Below are 16,689 nucleotides of genomic sequence, written 5' to 3'. Positions count from 1 at the left end.
CTGGTGAGGCCTCATCTGGAGTACTGTGTCCAGTTTTGGGCCCCACACTACAAGAAGGTTGCGGAAAAATTGGAAAGAGTCCAGCGAAGGGCAACAAAAATGATTAGGGGGCTGGAGCACATGACTTATGAGGAGAGGCTGAGGGAACTGGGATTATTTAGTCTGCAGAAGAGAAGAATTAGGGAGGGATTTGATAGCTGCTTTCAACTACCTGAAAGGAGGTTCCAATGAGGATGGAGTAATGGTCTCAAGTTGCAGTGGGAGAGGTGTAGGTTGGATGTTAGGGGGGAAAAAATCACTAGGAGGGTGATGAAACACTGGAATGGGTTACCTAGGGAGGAGATGGAATCTCCTTCCTTAGAGATTTTTAAGGTCAGGCTTGACAAAGTCCTTGCTGGGATGATTTAGTTGGGAATTGGCCCTGCTTTGGACTAAATGACATCCTTAGGTCCCTTCCAACCCTAATATTCTATGATTCCCCCTCGTGGGTGTGTTTTGGCTTCCCCATTCACTCTGCAGCAATGTTCCTCGTACCTAATCTAAAGATTACTGCAGCGCCCAAAATCCTGTGGGGTTTGCTCATCAAGTGGGTTACTACCAGTACAATTGTAATGTGAAAGTGGTGATAAGGATGTGCTGAACCTGGAGCATATGAGGGTAGCAGCTTGCAAGTGCTGTTTGACCCAGCCTGCTGAGTCCAAGGGCATATGAGGGTCACAGCTTAGAAGTGTTGCTTGACCCAGTCTATTGAGTCCAGGGAAATATAAGGGGTCAGCTTCAGAGTGCTAATTAACCCGATTCTCTCAGATGCGCTGTTAGTGTGTGTGTGTGTGTGTGTGTTCCCCTGATTCTGGGGCTGGAAGAACCCAGCCCTGGGGAACCTAGGTCCTGCAGGATAGCTCCTTTGGGAGGGAAGTTGCAGAAGGGAGAAGTAGAGCTCCGTATGAGAACACAAATGACACAAGCACTACATTGATAGAATTACAGACACCCTCCCCCAAAGAGTAACCCTAATAAATGAGTGTACCCTAAAGTAACAGGCACCTCTGGTAACATGATGGGGGTGTGAACTAACAGGGAGTCTCTTACAGCTTCTAATTCTGTGTCTATCTCTGTCCCTGCTCCTGGGCTCTTCTAGTTCACCCCAGCCCCCAGAAACCATCTGCCTGATGGGCATAGCTGGATAGCAGTGTACTCTAGCCAAACCCCTCCCTGCTCCTGACATGCCCACTGTACTGTAAGGGCTCTAGAGGGGTGTGGCATGGAAGTCGGCTATGTTGGTGCTTTACCCATTAGGATCTCACCCACTTTAGGGTAATTTTTTATCTGGAGAGATGAAGACAAATGCTATGGAGAAAGGTAGAGAATCTGGCCCCTTAATCATAAGACTACTGCAGCACAGTAGTTTCCAGGTTTATTGGTCAGTTGTCCCTACACGTGTATCACATGTATCTTGCAACAAAAGTCATACTTTTTCTGAGCAGCAGCTCCCTGGGGAGGGTGTGTGTGTGAGAGAGAGAGAGAGATTGAGTGAATGAGAGAGTAGGTAGTACGTCTGAGAATTCTGGATGGCTTATGAAAATGTTTGTCACAGGTGAAACAGTGGTGAAAATGATATATCTCAAATTGGAATATTAGAAGAGATGCAGTTCCAAAAGTGAGAGTGCATTCTAAGGTAGCTGTCATGGTATAATTCCCCACCCTGAACCTTAGCGTCCAAAAGATGGGGTACCAGCATGAATTCCTCTAAGCTTAATTACCAGCTTAGAACCTGTAGCACTGCCACCGACCAGAATGTCCAGTGCCTTGGTACAGCTCTGGTCCCCAATACCCTTGTCACAGCGCGGACCCCCAGGACCCAGACCGTCTGGATCTTACACAAGGAAAGTAAACTGCTTCCCCACCGTGTGCTCCCCGGAGCTTGCCCCTCCCTGGTTAACCTGGAAATCACCTGTGATTCAAAATCCTTGACGCACAAAACAGAAAGGAAAATTCACGCTTCCCCCTCCCTTCTCGTCTCCCCCTCCAGATTCTCCCTGAGACGAGAAAATCATTCCTAACAACAGAGAGAAAATTAACCTTTCTCTCCCCTTCCTCCTTTCTCCCACAATTCCCTAAGTGGATCCAAGACCCAGTCCCTGGGGTCTCACCAGATATAAAAAACAATCAGGTCTTAAACAAGAAAAAGCTTTTAATTAAAGAGAGAAACAGTAAAAATTAATCTTTGTAAATTAAGATGGCATTCGGTAAGGTCATTCAGCTATCGACCTGGAATATCCTCCAGCCTAAGTATGCAAGTAAAATTTGAAACTCCTTCCAGCCAAATGCACAATTAAACCCTTCCCAGCCCCAAAAAAAAAGCACATTGCAAATAAAGAAAACAAACATAAGCCTAACGCCTATCTATACCTATACTTTATATTTAAAATAAAGCCTGTAACAAGAGATCTGAGAGAAACCCTGGTTGCACGTCTGGTCAACTCCTCAGACCCAGAAGAAAACACCAAAAAACTAACAGCACACACAAAAACTTCCCTCCCTCAAGATTTGAAGGAATCCTGTCCCCTGATTGGTCCTCTGGTCAGGTGACAGCCAGGCTTACTGAATTTGTTAACCTTTTACAGTCAAAAGAGATATAAAGTACTTCTGTTCTATTAACTCTTACTATCTGTTTATGACAGTAGCTGAATGCAAAATTAAGTTGGGGTAAATGAAACGAAACTATGATAGTTTCGAAATGTTTGAAATTCCTCCTTTGTTACACCATGCCAACATTTAGCAATAAGCCTTGATTTTTTTTACATAGTTATTTATTTATTTTAATTTTTTTGGTGTAGGCTGTGGGGGGGGAGTTTAGCTTCGCAAACTTATTTATTTGTCGTCTATGTTCTCTGTGAAAAGTGGTATTCCCTCTCTTTTTGCTTGCCGTTTCCTTCCTTGTGCCTGCCAAATTGTCTTTCTCTGAGTTTTGGGTCTAACTTCAGTTTGTAAATACCTCAGGGTGGAATGCTGGGCCAGATTCTGCTCTCAGTCACTCAGGAGTAAAACTAGAGTAACTCAATTGACTTCACTTTGGATGTACACTGATGTAACTCTGAAAATTTAACCCATTATCTTTGTTTGTCTTCAAAGTGCCTTGTTCACCTATGGCTTGATATAAATAATACATACAACGTTATTTTCAGTTTCTTCCATTCAAACCAGTGCATGTAGCACCTGCTGCAGTATGGTAATGAATGCAGAGCTTTCCTTTAGTGACCAGAACAAAAGAAAAGTACTACACAAAATCTAAAAATGAATCTCCTTCTATTGGGCTTTCATTCTGTCTCTTGTAAATGATCTTTTTCCCCCCATCCACATGTTTGATGGCACTGACACCTCAGCATGAATCTTTAATCCAGAGAGCAGGTGTTTTATTGCTCTTCGTTTTGCTTTGTCAATATTGTGCCTTGACAGTGTGTTGCAGCCATGTATTTAAATTCCAAGCACAGGGTTTGCTTAGGCTGCTGATTGCTCTTTGACCTCATTTTTCCTTTGCAAGTGCTAGCTGTTGTGATTTTCTAGCACACACCAAAGTGCAGCCTTGATAAGCTACCATATGTGTTTGTCTTGTGATCTGCAGACAAGAAAAGGGCAGGCAAATTCCAGCCTTTCAAGAAGTTTTTTGGTAAAAGGAAAAAGAGAGACGCAACATCAGACTGTGAGGAAGCCAAATTGAAACCCAGCCACTCTTTCGGGAATGTATGCAATGGCCTCTCTTCAGATGAAGAAACAAACAATGGTTTGAGGTAAAAACATACATGTATTTGTTAAATGTGTTTGTTTGAAACTGAAGCTGTAAGAATCGTCGTAGATGTAATGAATGTTGTTCCTGTTTTGATGAAACAGAATTTCTTCGCACTGAATGATAGTAAGTGGTACACTGCATATTAGAGTGTCTATGTGCCTTTCTAGTCATATTCTTGTACCGTAGGATCTGTGTTTAACTTCTTGCACATGTCAGTTGTTGGTTCCATGTGTAGCTGTGTAGAAAAAAGAAAGTCCAGGGTTAAACCAAACAAATTCAAACCTACTTTCATGGATTAGTAAAATTTAAGGACAGAGAGACCACTAGCACAATGGGTACCCTAGTTAGTACCTGAACTGACTGGGCGTGGAGACTCTGCTGTACTTGCTTTCCCCTCGAGGTGGTACCTCCAGGTCAGGAATGAAGCTTACGGGTGGGAAGTGTGGGGGAAGCTTGCCGCATTGCTGTGCGTGACCTGCCTGTTCTGTTGCTAGAGCTGCAGTCTTTAGGGTTCTCAACCCAGCAACTTTTTTTAGTTATAAATTCAAAAATATGGAAAAAAGTTATTAATATAAAATCCAATGGCAATGTGTCAGAAGCCACTTTGTGTCCATGTGTAGCAGAAGTGATGGGGAGGAGCAAAAATAATGAAATTACCAAAGAAACTGCACAAAGTGCCAGGCTCATGCCAGGAATAGATATGTCAAAAGTAGAGGCAAAGGCATGTGCAGAAATGATAGCAAGGTCAGTAGAGCCTACATTCTCTGCTAGTCCAGAACCATATGTACCTGTGCTCATTTCTGGTCAAAACCTATCACCATAGGGTGCTATTTTCTCATACTTTCTGTTTGCAAGATGAGGAGTATAAATGTGCTTTGTGGAAAGTGTTCATGCACAGGTGATATGCTGTTTTTGTCTTTTAGCATTTTCCTGAGAGTGTTCATTGGTGAGCATAGTGATTGTCTGGTTTCACCCACATAGTTGTGGTTGAGGCATTTAATACATTGGATGAGGTACACCACATGTTGTGATAGGCATGCATAGGACCCATGGATCTTGTTGGGAGGGGGTGTTGCTCATTGTAGCAGTACAGATGTGTCTGCAGATTTTGCATTTGTTGTTCTGGCAGGGTCTGGTACTACTTTGAGTTTTGATGGCCTGGTCTGTGAAGAGCTTGGTTCTGATGATGAGCTTAGAAAGGTTGGGGGGTTGTTTGAAGGCCAGAAGAGGGGGTTCAGGAAAGATTTCTTTCAGGATGGGGTCTCTATTAATATGGTTGTAGGTGTTTGATGATACTTCATATAGGTTCCAGTGTGGGTAGTAGGTGACAGCTAGGAATGTGTGGTTGGAGGGAGTTTATTTCTATACTGAAGCAGGTTCTCTCAAGGTATTTGGATGGCCTGTTCCATTATGTGACCTACTTATCTCATAGAATGTCCTTGTTTGGTGAAGGTAGTTCTGAGTGTGTTAAGTTTTATATCTTGGACTTTTTCCTCGGAAGATATTATGTGGAATTTGAGTGTTTGGGTGTAGGTAAAGATTTTTTGGGGTGGTTAGGTCTCTTGTATATAGTTGTCTGTTGGATTCCATTGTTGAAGTCGATGCTAGTGTGACACTGTTCCAGTGAGAGTTTAATGGACAGGTGGTGGAGGTTTAAGTTTTGTGGAAATCTATGAGGGAGTTTGTCATTTGTCCAGAGGGTGAAAATACCATTGCTGTGTCTCAGGCATATCATTCATTTTATGGTGCGTTTGTCCAGAAATTCTTCTTCAAGGTGGCCCATGAAAAGGTTGGCATATTGGAGAGTCATCCTAGGACCCATGGCTGTTCCCATGGTTTGGACAAAGTGTTTGTTGTTGAATGTAAAATTTTTATGGATGAGGATGAAATGGATGAGTTTGGCAATGTGTTTGGAGTGGATATCTGAGGGTTGTCCATTGTCTTGTAAATATATGAGGCAAGCATTTATGCCATCGTGAGGGATGTTGGTGTATAAGGAAGTGACATCCATAATGGCAAGAATGGTGTTCTGAGGGAGGTTGTTACTGTTGCAAAGTTTTTGGAGGAAGTCAATTGCCTCCTAGAGGAAGCTAGCCCTTTGTATGGTGAGTGGTTTGAGGATAGGTTATGTGAGACCTGATATTTCTTCAGTAAGAGTGCTGTGGCCAGATATGATGGTTTGCCTGTGTTCCCTTGTTTATCTTGGGAAGCATGCAGAAGGACTGTGGATTTGTGTGGGATGAGTTTGTAGAGTTCCTCTTGGAGTTATTTGGGGAAGGATTTGATGGTATCCTTAAATTCCTGCATAAATTGTGGTGTGGGGACTTCTTTGAGTCCTTTATAATAGGTGGTGTCACAGAGTTGTCAGTTGGCCTCATTAACATAGTCATCATGGTTGAGGACTACAGTGGCGCCCTCCCCTCCCCCCTTCGTCTGCTGATTTGATCGCTGTCTGGTGGTTAGATTTCAGGGACTGTATAACTGCCCTCTTGGCAGTAGAGAGATTGTGGTGGGTGTGATGTTTGTTAAAGATTTCACAGCCAGTTTTTTTTCCTGAAGCAATCAATGGAATGATCGAGTATGGCTTCATCCACTCTGTTAAATTAAAAAACTACAGTATTAAAACAGCTTGCAAAATTAGAATCAGAGATGGTCAGCAAATGGGAAGGGGCTTTATTCTGATCTTACTTGCAACTGTTTTTGCCTGTGTAAGTCCTGTGCCATCAGAGCTATGCTGACAGAAATGGAGTGGAAAAAATCAGGCTTAACGTTCCAACAGAAAGATTCATTGTACAAATCTGGGTTTTTATCATTATTGTTGTATTGCTGCTATTAAATTGTATTCCTAGTTAAATGTATATCTTTATACATACTGTGCCTATTTGTAAGGTATGTACTCTAAACCAGTGGCTCTCAACCTTTCCAGACTACTATAATTCTTTCAAGAGTATGATTTGTCTTGTATACCCTCAAGTTTCACCTCACTTAAAAACTTAAAAAATCAGACATAAAAATACAGAAGTGTCACGGCACACTGATACTGAAAAATTGCTGACTTTCTCATTGTTACCACATAATTATAAAATAAATCAACTGGAATAGGAATATTATACTTACATGTTAATTGCACTGTTAAACAATAATAGAATTCCATTTATTTAAATATTTTTGGACGTTTTCTACATTTACAAATATATTTTAATTACAACACAGCACATAAAATGTACAGTGCTCACTTTATATTTTATTACAAATAATTGCACTGCAAAAAAAATAGCATTTTTTAATTCCTCCATTACAAGTACTGTAGTGCTATCTCTTTATCATGAAAGTTGAACTTACAAATGTAGAATTATGTACAAAAAAACTGCATTCAAAATAAAACAATGTAAAACTTAGAGCCGACAAGTCCACTCAGTCCTACTTTTTGTTCAGTCAGACAAGATTGTTTACATTTGCAGGAGATAATGCTGCCCACTTCTTGTTTACAGTATCACCTGAAAGTAAGAACAGGCATTCAAATGGCACTGTCGTAGCCAGTGTCGCATGACATTTACATGCCAGATGCGCTAAAGATTCGTATGTCCCTTCATGCTTCAGCCACCATTCCAGAGGACATGCGTCCATGCTGTTGACAAGTTCTGCTCGATAACGACTCAAACAGTGCAGACCAATGCATGTTCATTCTCATCATCTAAGTCAGATGCCACCAGCAGAAGATTGATTTTCTTTTTTGGTGATTCAGGTTCTGTAGTTCCATAAGAATGGCCATGCTGGGTTAGAACAAAGGTCCATCTAGCCCAAAGGTCCATCTATCTTCCGACAGTGGCCAATGCCAGGTGCCCCAGAAGGAATGAACAGAAAAGATAATTATCAAGTGATCCATCCCCTGTCATCCATTCTCAACTTCTGGCAAACAGAGGCTAGGGACACCATCCCTGTCCATCCTGGCTAATAGCCAATGAGAGACCTATCCTCCATGAATTTATCTAGTTCTTTTTTTAACCCTGTTATAGTCTTAGCCTTCACAACAACCTGGCAAGGCATTCCACAGGTTGACTGCGCGTTGTGTGTTCATTTTCTTTGTTTTAAACCTACTGCCTATTAATTTCATTTGGTGGCCCCTAGTTCTTGTGTTATGAGAAGGAGTAAATAACACTTCCTTGTTTACTTTCTCCACACCCGTCATGAATTTATAGATCTTTATCATATCCCCCCCTTAGTCATCTTTTTTCCAAGCTGAAAAGTCCCAGTCTTAATAATCCCTTCTCATACAGCAGTCTATCTGGACCCCTAATCATTTTTGTTGCCCTTTTCTGAACCTTTTCCAAGTCCAATATATCTTTTTTGAGATGGGGCAACCACATCTGCACACAGTATTCAAGATGTGGGCGTACCATGGATTTATATAGAAGCAATATGATATTTTCTGTCTTATTATCTATCCCTTTCTTAATGAGTCTCAACGTTCTGTTCCCTTTTTCGACAGCTGCTGCACATTGAGTGGATGTTTTCAGAGAACTATCCACAATGACCCAAGATCTCTTTCTTGAGTGGTAACAGCAATTTACACCCCATCATTTTATATGTATAATTGGGATTATGTTTTCCAGTATGCATTACTCTGCATTTATCAACACTGAATTTCATCTGCCATTGTGTTGCCCAGTCACCAGTTTTGAAAGATCCTTTTGTAGCTTTTCGCAGTCTGCCTGGGACTTAACTATGTTGTATTACCTGCAAAATTTTGCCACCTCACTATATACCCCTTTTTCCAGATCATTTACGAATATGTTGAATAGGACTGGGCCCAGTACAGTCCTGGAGGACTCTGCTATTTACCTCTCTCCATTCTGAAAACTGACCATTTATTCCTACCCTTTGTTTCCTATCTTTTAACCAGTTACCAATCCATGAGAGGATCTTCCCTCTTATCCCATGACTACTTACTTTGCTTCAGAGCCTTTGGTGAGGGACCTTGTCAAAGGCTTTCTGAAAATCTAAATACAGTATGTCCACCAGATTTCCTTTGTCCGCATGCTTGTTGACCCCCTCAAAAAGTTCAAGTGGATTGGTGAAGCATGATTTCCCTTTACAAAAATCATGTTGACTCCTCCCCAACAAATGTTTATCTATGTGTCTGACAATTTTATTGTTTACTATAGTTTCAACCAGTTTGCCCAGTACTGAAGTCAGGCTTACCAGCCTGTAATTGCCAGGGTCACCTCTGGAGCCTTTTTAAAAATTGGCATCACATTAGCTATCCTCCAGTCATTTGGTACACAAGCTGGTTTAAATGATAGGTTACAGACGACAGTTAGTAGTCCTGCAATTTCACATTTGAGTTCCTTCTGAACTCTTGGGTGAATACCATCTGGTCCTGGTGACTTATTACTGTTTAGTTTATCAATTTGTTCCAAAACCACCTCAAATAACACCTCAGTCTGAGACAGTTCCTCAGATTTGACATCTAAAAAGAATGGCTGAGGTTTGGGAAACTCCCTCAACTATGAAGACCAATCCAAAGAATTCGTTTAGTTTCTCCGCAATGGCCTTATCGTCTTTGAGTGCTCGTTTAGCATCTTGATCATCCAGTGGCCCCACTGGTTGTTAACAGGATTCTTGCTTCTGATCTACTTAAAAATTTTTTGCTATTACTTCTTGAGTCATGGCTAGCTGTTCTTCACATTCTTTTTTGGCCTTTCTAATTATATTTTTACACTTCATTTGCCACAGTTTATGCTCCTTTTTATTTTCTTCACTAAGATTTAACTTCCACTTTTTAAAGATACCTTTTTGCCTCTCACTGCTTCTCTTACTTTGTTGTTTAGCCACGGTTGCTCTTCTTTGGTTCTCTTACTATGTTTTTTAATTTGGAGAATACATTTAAGTTGAGCCTCTATTATGGTGTCTTTTAAAAGTTTCCATTCAGCTTGCAGGGATTTTACTTTTGGCACTGTAGCTTTTAATTTCTGTTTAATTAACCACCTCATTTTTGTGTAGTTCCCCATTCTGAACTACTTCCGCATTGGAGTGTTGCTCCTCTAAGACATCTGAAAGCATGCTCCACACCTCGTCCCTCTCAGATTTTGGAAGGCACTTCAGATTCTTAAACCTTGGATTGAGAGCTGTAGCTATCTTTAGAAATCTCACATTAGTACCTTCTTTGCATTTTGTCAAATCTGTAGTGAAAGTGTTCTTAAAACAAACAACATGTACTGAGTCATCATCTGAGACTGCTATAACATGAAATATATGTCAGAATGTGGGTAAAACAGAGCAGGAGGCACACACAATTCTCCCCTAGGAGTTCAGTAACAAATTTTATTAACACATTTTTTTAATGAGTGTCATCAGCATGGAAATCTCTCTTCTGGGCAAAGCATGAAGGGGCATACAAATGTTTAGCATATCTGGCACATAAATACCTTGCCACATGAACTCTTGTTCTCACTTTCAGGTGACATTATAAATAAGAAGCGGGTAGCATTATCTCCCGTAAATGTAAAAATCTTGTTTGTCTTAATGGTGGCTGAACAAGAAGTAGGACTGAATGGACTTATAGGCTGTAAAGATTTACACTGTTTCGTTTTTGAGTGCAGTTATGTAACAAAAAAAATTGACATTTGTAAGTTGCACTTTCATGATAAAGAGATTGTATTTGTATGAGGTGAATTGAAAAATACAATTTCTTTTGTTTATCATTTTTACAGGGCAAATATTTGTACTAAAAATAATATAAAGTGAGCACTGTACACTTTGTATTCTGTTTTGTATATGAAGTCAATATATTTGAAAATGTAGAAAAACATCCAAAATATTTAATAAATATCAATTGGGATTAAATTGTTTAATGGTGTGATTAAAACTGTGATTAATCACAATTAATTTTTTTAATTACAATGAATTTTTTTGAGTTAATCACCTGAGTTAACTGTGATTAATCAACAACCCTATCTATGAAATTTTAGTTTGTACTGACTTTGCCGCTGCTCTTTATGTAGCCTGTTGTAAAACTAGGATACAGCTCTATGCCTGGTTCAGAAGGAATAAGAACCTACAAAGATCAAATACACTTAAAATTTTAATTAAAGTTTCAGTTTTCCCATAAAATTGGGCAGTGTTGCCCATCACCACTAACATTGTCATGTTTCCTCAGTTATTTTGGAATAAACCCCACAGCTTTTAGTTGTTTGTGCTAGCTTTATTTGTTGTTAGTCTTTTAAGAAGAAAAGAAAGCAAAGAAGTCGCTTTGGGAAGGTGGAGACAAGAAAAGAAGTGGGAATGGATAGGTTTCTTTTTATTGCTGTGTCTGTTTTCACAAAGAGATGAAACTACCTGCCAGTACTTAGTATCGCAGGCTCTACAGCAAACCTTTTCTCTCCACAAATGTTGACTAGCCCCTGATCTAGGCATAGGGAACCTCTTTCATATCCTGAACCATCTCTGGCTGACTCTGCACATGATGGACCACACAAACTGGCTCCCGCTGTCCTCAGTAACTGTCAGGCAGAGAGGGGAGAATACTGGGGAAAATACTTTTAAACATATTTTGATCGTGTTTAAAACAATCACTTTTCTTTGGTAGGAAATAGCACAGGTGCTATTCCCTGAGAGAGACAGAGAGGTTGTGTCAAAATTCATTAGTGTTTGTACAGTGGCTTTGAGATCCTCAGATGAGAAAACACTGTAAAAATGCAAAATATTAATTATATTGGTTTTTAATTGCTATTTAATCCTTATAAACACACATGAACTTTCTATTCAATTGCTAACAAATCATCTTAATAATCTATATCTGTTACCTTTAGACCTATTTGGGATTAATTAACTTTTTATCATTAGCTCTGTATTAATTTTGTTTACAATACGAGTATTGTCCCCTGCCTCTATGATTTATATGCATTTTTTATCCCTGTTTTACTCATGGGTGAGCTAAGACACAGAGATCTTAAATGATTTTGTATGATTTCATGCTGAGTAGCAAAACAGAAACAGAATCTGGGAATCCTGCCTGCCAGTTCTCTGTTCTAAACAGGCATTGGAATCATCAAGTACACATCACTCACTCAGCATCCTGGTATGTGCATGTTAATATGTTCTTCCATCTCATTTTACAATTCCCCAGTAGGAGGAGAAGCTGCTTCCACATAGCTCACCCCACCCTGCTCCCTTGAGGGGAGAGAAGAACCTTTTATCCACCTTCATCGTACCTTTCCCAAGTTTACAAACCTCAGCCGATACTTATCAACCTATGTCCTCAACTGCTGCATGCAAACTGTAAAGTGAAACTGTAACAGCACTTATTACAAAGCAAGTAATAGTAAAGTTGATTTGAGTTAGTAAGGCTTTATACAAGTCTCTGGAAATCATCCATCACGTAACTTCTATTCTAGAACTGTGATTTGCCACTTATTCTTAAATTCATTTTATTATTTATTGAACTTGGTACTATGCAAACATCATAAACAAAGACATGATCTCTGCCCCATGGAAAGTTCAGCTCTCTCTGTTCTGTTTTCTGATGTACTGAGACAACCTTAGAGATTATACACTATAAATATATTACAGTAGAAAATCTTTGCTAAAGCTCTGTTGATATTGCAGACAAGAGGTTTGTAAGTTTGAATGCTGTAGTTTGGTTCACAGGAGCTGGAACTGAACCTGCCTCTGCACAGATAGGCTTAATTCTCCAAGGAGAACCTTCACAGTCAACAATTTTCCATCCCCCAAATATAGCTGTTTGTTACCCAAAGGGGTCCCCTTCCCTTCTTTAACTCAACCAAATTCTCTGGAGTGGGGAAGACCAACTGGGAGGAGGGAGGCTCATGGTTCCTGAATTGTTGTAAGCATGGTCTGAGATTTGCAACCCCACACCCAATAGACTTGTGCAAATAATTCATAGAAGTAGTTTTAATAAGATGAAATTAGTTTCCTTTTTGCTTGTGGAATGGCTACGAACAGACTCTGATTTCTCTAAACACATTATTTATTTGAATTGTTTTTTAATTTCTTTTTAAGCTCTCTTTGGCTAGTGAAGTGTCTTGTGGATATTTGATATCCACTATTTGAGCTGTGTTTCTTGGTTGCAGTTTGTCAGATAAGTCACATGGTGTTGGTTTATATCCCTGACTGAATGAGTGTGCAAGCCAAATACTTATACTAATCAAAATTTGGTTTCTGTGAATATTCACAAAGGAGACTTTAAAATTCTCTTTTCTTGATCATTTGTGCCAGAAAATATCAATTGAACAAATATCCATGAAAAGTGAACACAGTCGCATAACTGAAGCAAATTTAATTTAGAAATTTTTAGCAAGCGTTACTACTTTTAGCAGTACTGTATTTGCCCAACTCCACACCCAAAAATCATTGCAAGTGGATTTGAGGTTTAAGGCAAATATTTTCCCCAATTTGAATCACTCGGTACATAGATGAGCAAAGTAAGTAATAAACATTGTATGGACTAAAGCTAGAGCAGTGGGTCTCCTCTGTAGCTCAGCTATATCAGAACTTCTCTTTACCCCTAGAGCCTTCCATCAGTCAGAAGCAGATGGTGATAGTACTATACACACGATTTTAACACAGCAGTACAAAATAGGCTACACTTCTCTGTGTAGAGCTGTATGTTGTATATGTGACAGTCTCTTGACTGGAGAAGCATACTCCTGAATTTCTTCTGAGAAACCTGCCTCCCACCATCACCCAATCTGAGAAAAGCTAGAGACAGGCAGGGCGGAGGGAGAGGCCAAGGGAGAGGAAAGGAGAAGCTATTACATAAGTGAATCTGTCTTAAAGGAGCCCACTCTTGAATTTTTATTTCTATTGAAGATTTATTAAAAGTCATTGTGTATTAGGAGATTCAGTGGGCTAGTTTACTAGCCTTTTACATCTGCATGCCTGAATCCAAATCCTGTAGGGATTTGCAGTCTGGGGTGGCATTCCCGTGCTAGCTTTAATCTAGCTAGAATGGCTAAAATAGCAGTGAAGACATGGTGGCATGGGCTTCAGTGGGGACTCTGGTTGGTAGCTTATGCCACTACGTCCTTATAGCTATTTTTAGCTGTGCTAGCTAGATTAAAGCTAGTACATGGATATGCCCATCCATGCTGCAGTCATGCCTCTGATTGGAATGCAGACTGCCTATCATGGCCGGGAGCTTGGGGGTTCCCCCACCATCCATGTCAGCCAGGAGCTCAGGGGTTCCCCCTCTATGATGGCTGGGAGCTGCAGGGTTCCCCCACTGCCTGCAGCTGGGGGGCCTCCACTGTCTGCTGCCTGCAGCTCCCGACCATCACAGGCTGAAGTCACAGAGGTTGCTGGAAATCACAGATTCTGTGACTTCGGCGACGTCTGTGACTAAATCGTAGCCTTATTGATAAATGTAAAGTAACACAGATTGGAAAAAATCCCAACTATACATACAAAATGACTAGATGTAAATTAGCCGTTACCATGATCTTGGCATCATCATGGATAGTTCCCTGAAAACATCCACTCAGTGAGCATGGCAGTCAAACAAGCTAACAGAGTTAGGAACATTAGGAAAGGGATACATAGTAAAACAGAAAATATCATAATGTCACTATATAAATCCATGGTATGCCCACATCTGGAATACTTCATGCAGTTCTGGTCATCCCATCTCAAGAAAGATACATTAAAATTGGAAAAGGTACAGATAAGAGCAACAAAAATGTTTAGGCATATCGATTTAAAAAGACTGGGATGGTTCATCTTATAAAAGAGATGACTAAGGGGGGTTATGATAGAGGTCTATAAAATCATGAAGTGTATGGAGAAAGTGAATAGGGAAGTATTATTTACACCTTCAGATAAAGAGAACTAGGAGTCACCTAATGAAATTAATAGGCAGCCGATTTAAAACAAACACAAGGAAGTATTATTTCACTCAAGGCTGAAAGTATAGCTGTGGTCAAAAAAAATTAGGTAAATTCATGGCAGATAGGTTCATCAGTGGCTGTTAGCCAAAAGTGGTCAGGGACACCATCCCATGCTCTGGGTGTTGCTATACTTCCAATTGCCAGAAGCTGGGACTGCATGACAGGGGATGGCTCACTCGAAATTACCATGTTCTGTTCATTCCCTCTAAAGCATCTGGCATGAGCCACTGTTGGAAGACAGGATAGTGGGCTAGATGAACGATTGGTCTGACCCAGTTTGGCCGTTCTTATATTCTGTATCCTCCCAGTTCTCTCAGTACAGTGAATTCTATAAGTCAGGAATAGGATATGATACAATGTATACACTATGGTTATATAATACCACTCTTCTGCATCTCCAGTGTAGTTTATGTAAATATTTAATTTTCTATTTAACATTTTGTGTGACTGAAAATAACTAATCTGTTCAAGACATCGCAATAGATAGAAACTGTTGATCAATGCTATTCACTCTCATCATAGAAACTGACTTAAAATGCTAATATTTTCCTAATTTCTAAAGTGATTTTTATCATTACCAAAGTAATTACTCAATATTTACCTTAAAGTATTTCATAATGTTTAACGAAGTAAGCAAGAGATAATGAATAGAAAAAACTCCTTTGCATTCCTGCTTCTGAACACTGCATCATTGCCTCCTTATTTAAATTTGCTTTAATATTTTTTAAAGCATCTACTCTGGTGATATGTTCACCATGTGGCTCAGATTTCCATGTAATTTAAAGAAGTACAATGCAGCCAGGAATCTGCTCCCATCAAATTTCTCTCCCATCAAATTTTTTGGGACCATCACAAAAATATTGGGGGGGGGGGGATGTGTGTGAGAGAGAGAGAGAGAGAGAACAGTGTAGGGTAGATGTATTATTTGGTTACTTATGAGCGCCATCCCGTGTTTCCTAAAGATATTGTTGACTTTGTGCGTATGCACTCTAGATGGGCCTAGTCCAGAATCTCAAATATGACTTCATCCCCCTAGATTAAAGAGGGCTAAAATCAGGGGTGACAGTAACTCCAGACACTTACAGGTACAGGGCCGGGGCCAACTCTGGCATCTGGAAGGGGCGGGGCCTTGAGCAGAATGGGTGGGGTTTGAAGTCCGCATCCCCTAGCCAGCCCTTCCAGGACGCCTGGCCTGCACCACATGGGGCTCCGGTGACATTTAAAGGCATCTGGAGCCCCAGGCCCTTTCAAATCGCTGACCTTGGGGCAGCTGCTCCCCTTGCCCCCACCCATCTGTCGGTGGCCGAGGGGGGGCAAAAGGGGTTAGGGATGTTAAAGCAGTGAAGGGTCCTTTGCTGCAGCAGCTCTTTAATGTTGCTGCCCCACTCCCATTGGTGGCCCTGCCAATACAGACCCTACCAGCAGGGTTGCCGACGGGGGAGGCAAAAGGGGAAGGGACATTAAAGCGCTGCCACAGCAGCACTTTATTGTGGGCTGTGTAGGGTCGGTGGGGGTTCTTACCGGTACGCTGTGCTGGCTCACTTTCACCTCTGGCTAAGATTCAAATCCATGATTCAAAACACCCACCAAGGTTTTGGTGCTAGGTTAGATCCAAAACCACAAGTAACCTATTTTTAGTCCCAGTTTGGATGTGGTCCAATATGACAGAAATCATACCAAATTAGTTAATCCTACACAATCTGTGCTAGTTTGGGTCAAAATCTCAGAAGAATAATTTGAGATTTCTGTGCTTCCAAATTCTAGTCCTGCTCTACTTTCAGCTCAAATTCCAAACCCCGATGTAGCCTAGTAGAGATGTGTGCATTGTCTCTTCTTCACAAATCATTTTCATAAACTCAAATGCGCTTATACTTTTGTTGTTTAATTCCCCAATTAAAAAAATAAACACAAATTATAATTTGTAAAAACTCACATTTGTTACAATAGGAAAAAAAAATGAAGGAAACTTTGTTTTTCATTTCTCTTATCAGGAGTTTC

General features: G+C 40.4%; 1 protein-coding gene across 3 annotated transcripts in view; it reads left to right on the top strand.

Moving 5' to 3' along the window:
• The window catches only part of CRACD (capping protein inhibiting regulator of actin dynamics), a 258,245-nt gene that overhangs the window by 183,443 nt on the left and 58,113 nt on the right, over window positions 1-16,689 (top strand). For all 3 annotated transcript variants that reach the window (XM_032782743.2, XM_032782760.2, XM_032782752.2), the window contains one exon: window positions 3,623-3,788. In XM_032782743.2, coding sequence (XP_032638634.1) covers window positions 3,623-3,788 — 166 coding nt within the window. The remainder of the gene's footprint in view (window positions 1-3,622; window positions 3,789-16,689) is intronic.

The sequence above is a fragment of the Chelonoidis abingdonii genome, chromosome 5 (assembly GCF_003597395.2).
Source record: "Chelonoidis abingdonii isolate Lonesome George chromosome 5, CheloAbing_2.0, whole genome shotgun sequence".
NCBI lineage: Eukaryota > Metazoa > Chordata > Testudines > Testudinidae > Chelonoidis > Chelonoidis abingdonii.
Note: the sequence above shows the minus strand (reverse complement) of the source record. Positions and strands in the feature narration are given on the sequence as shown.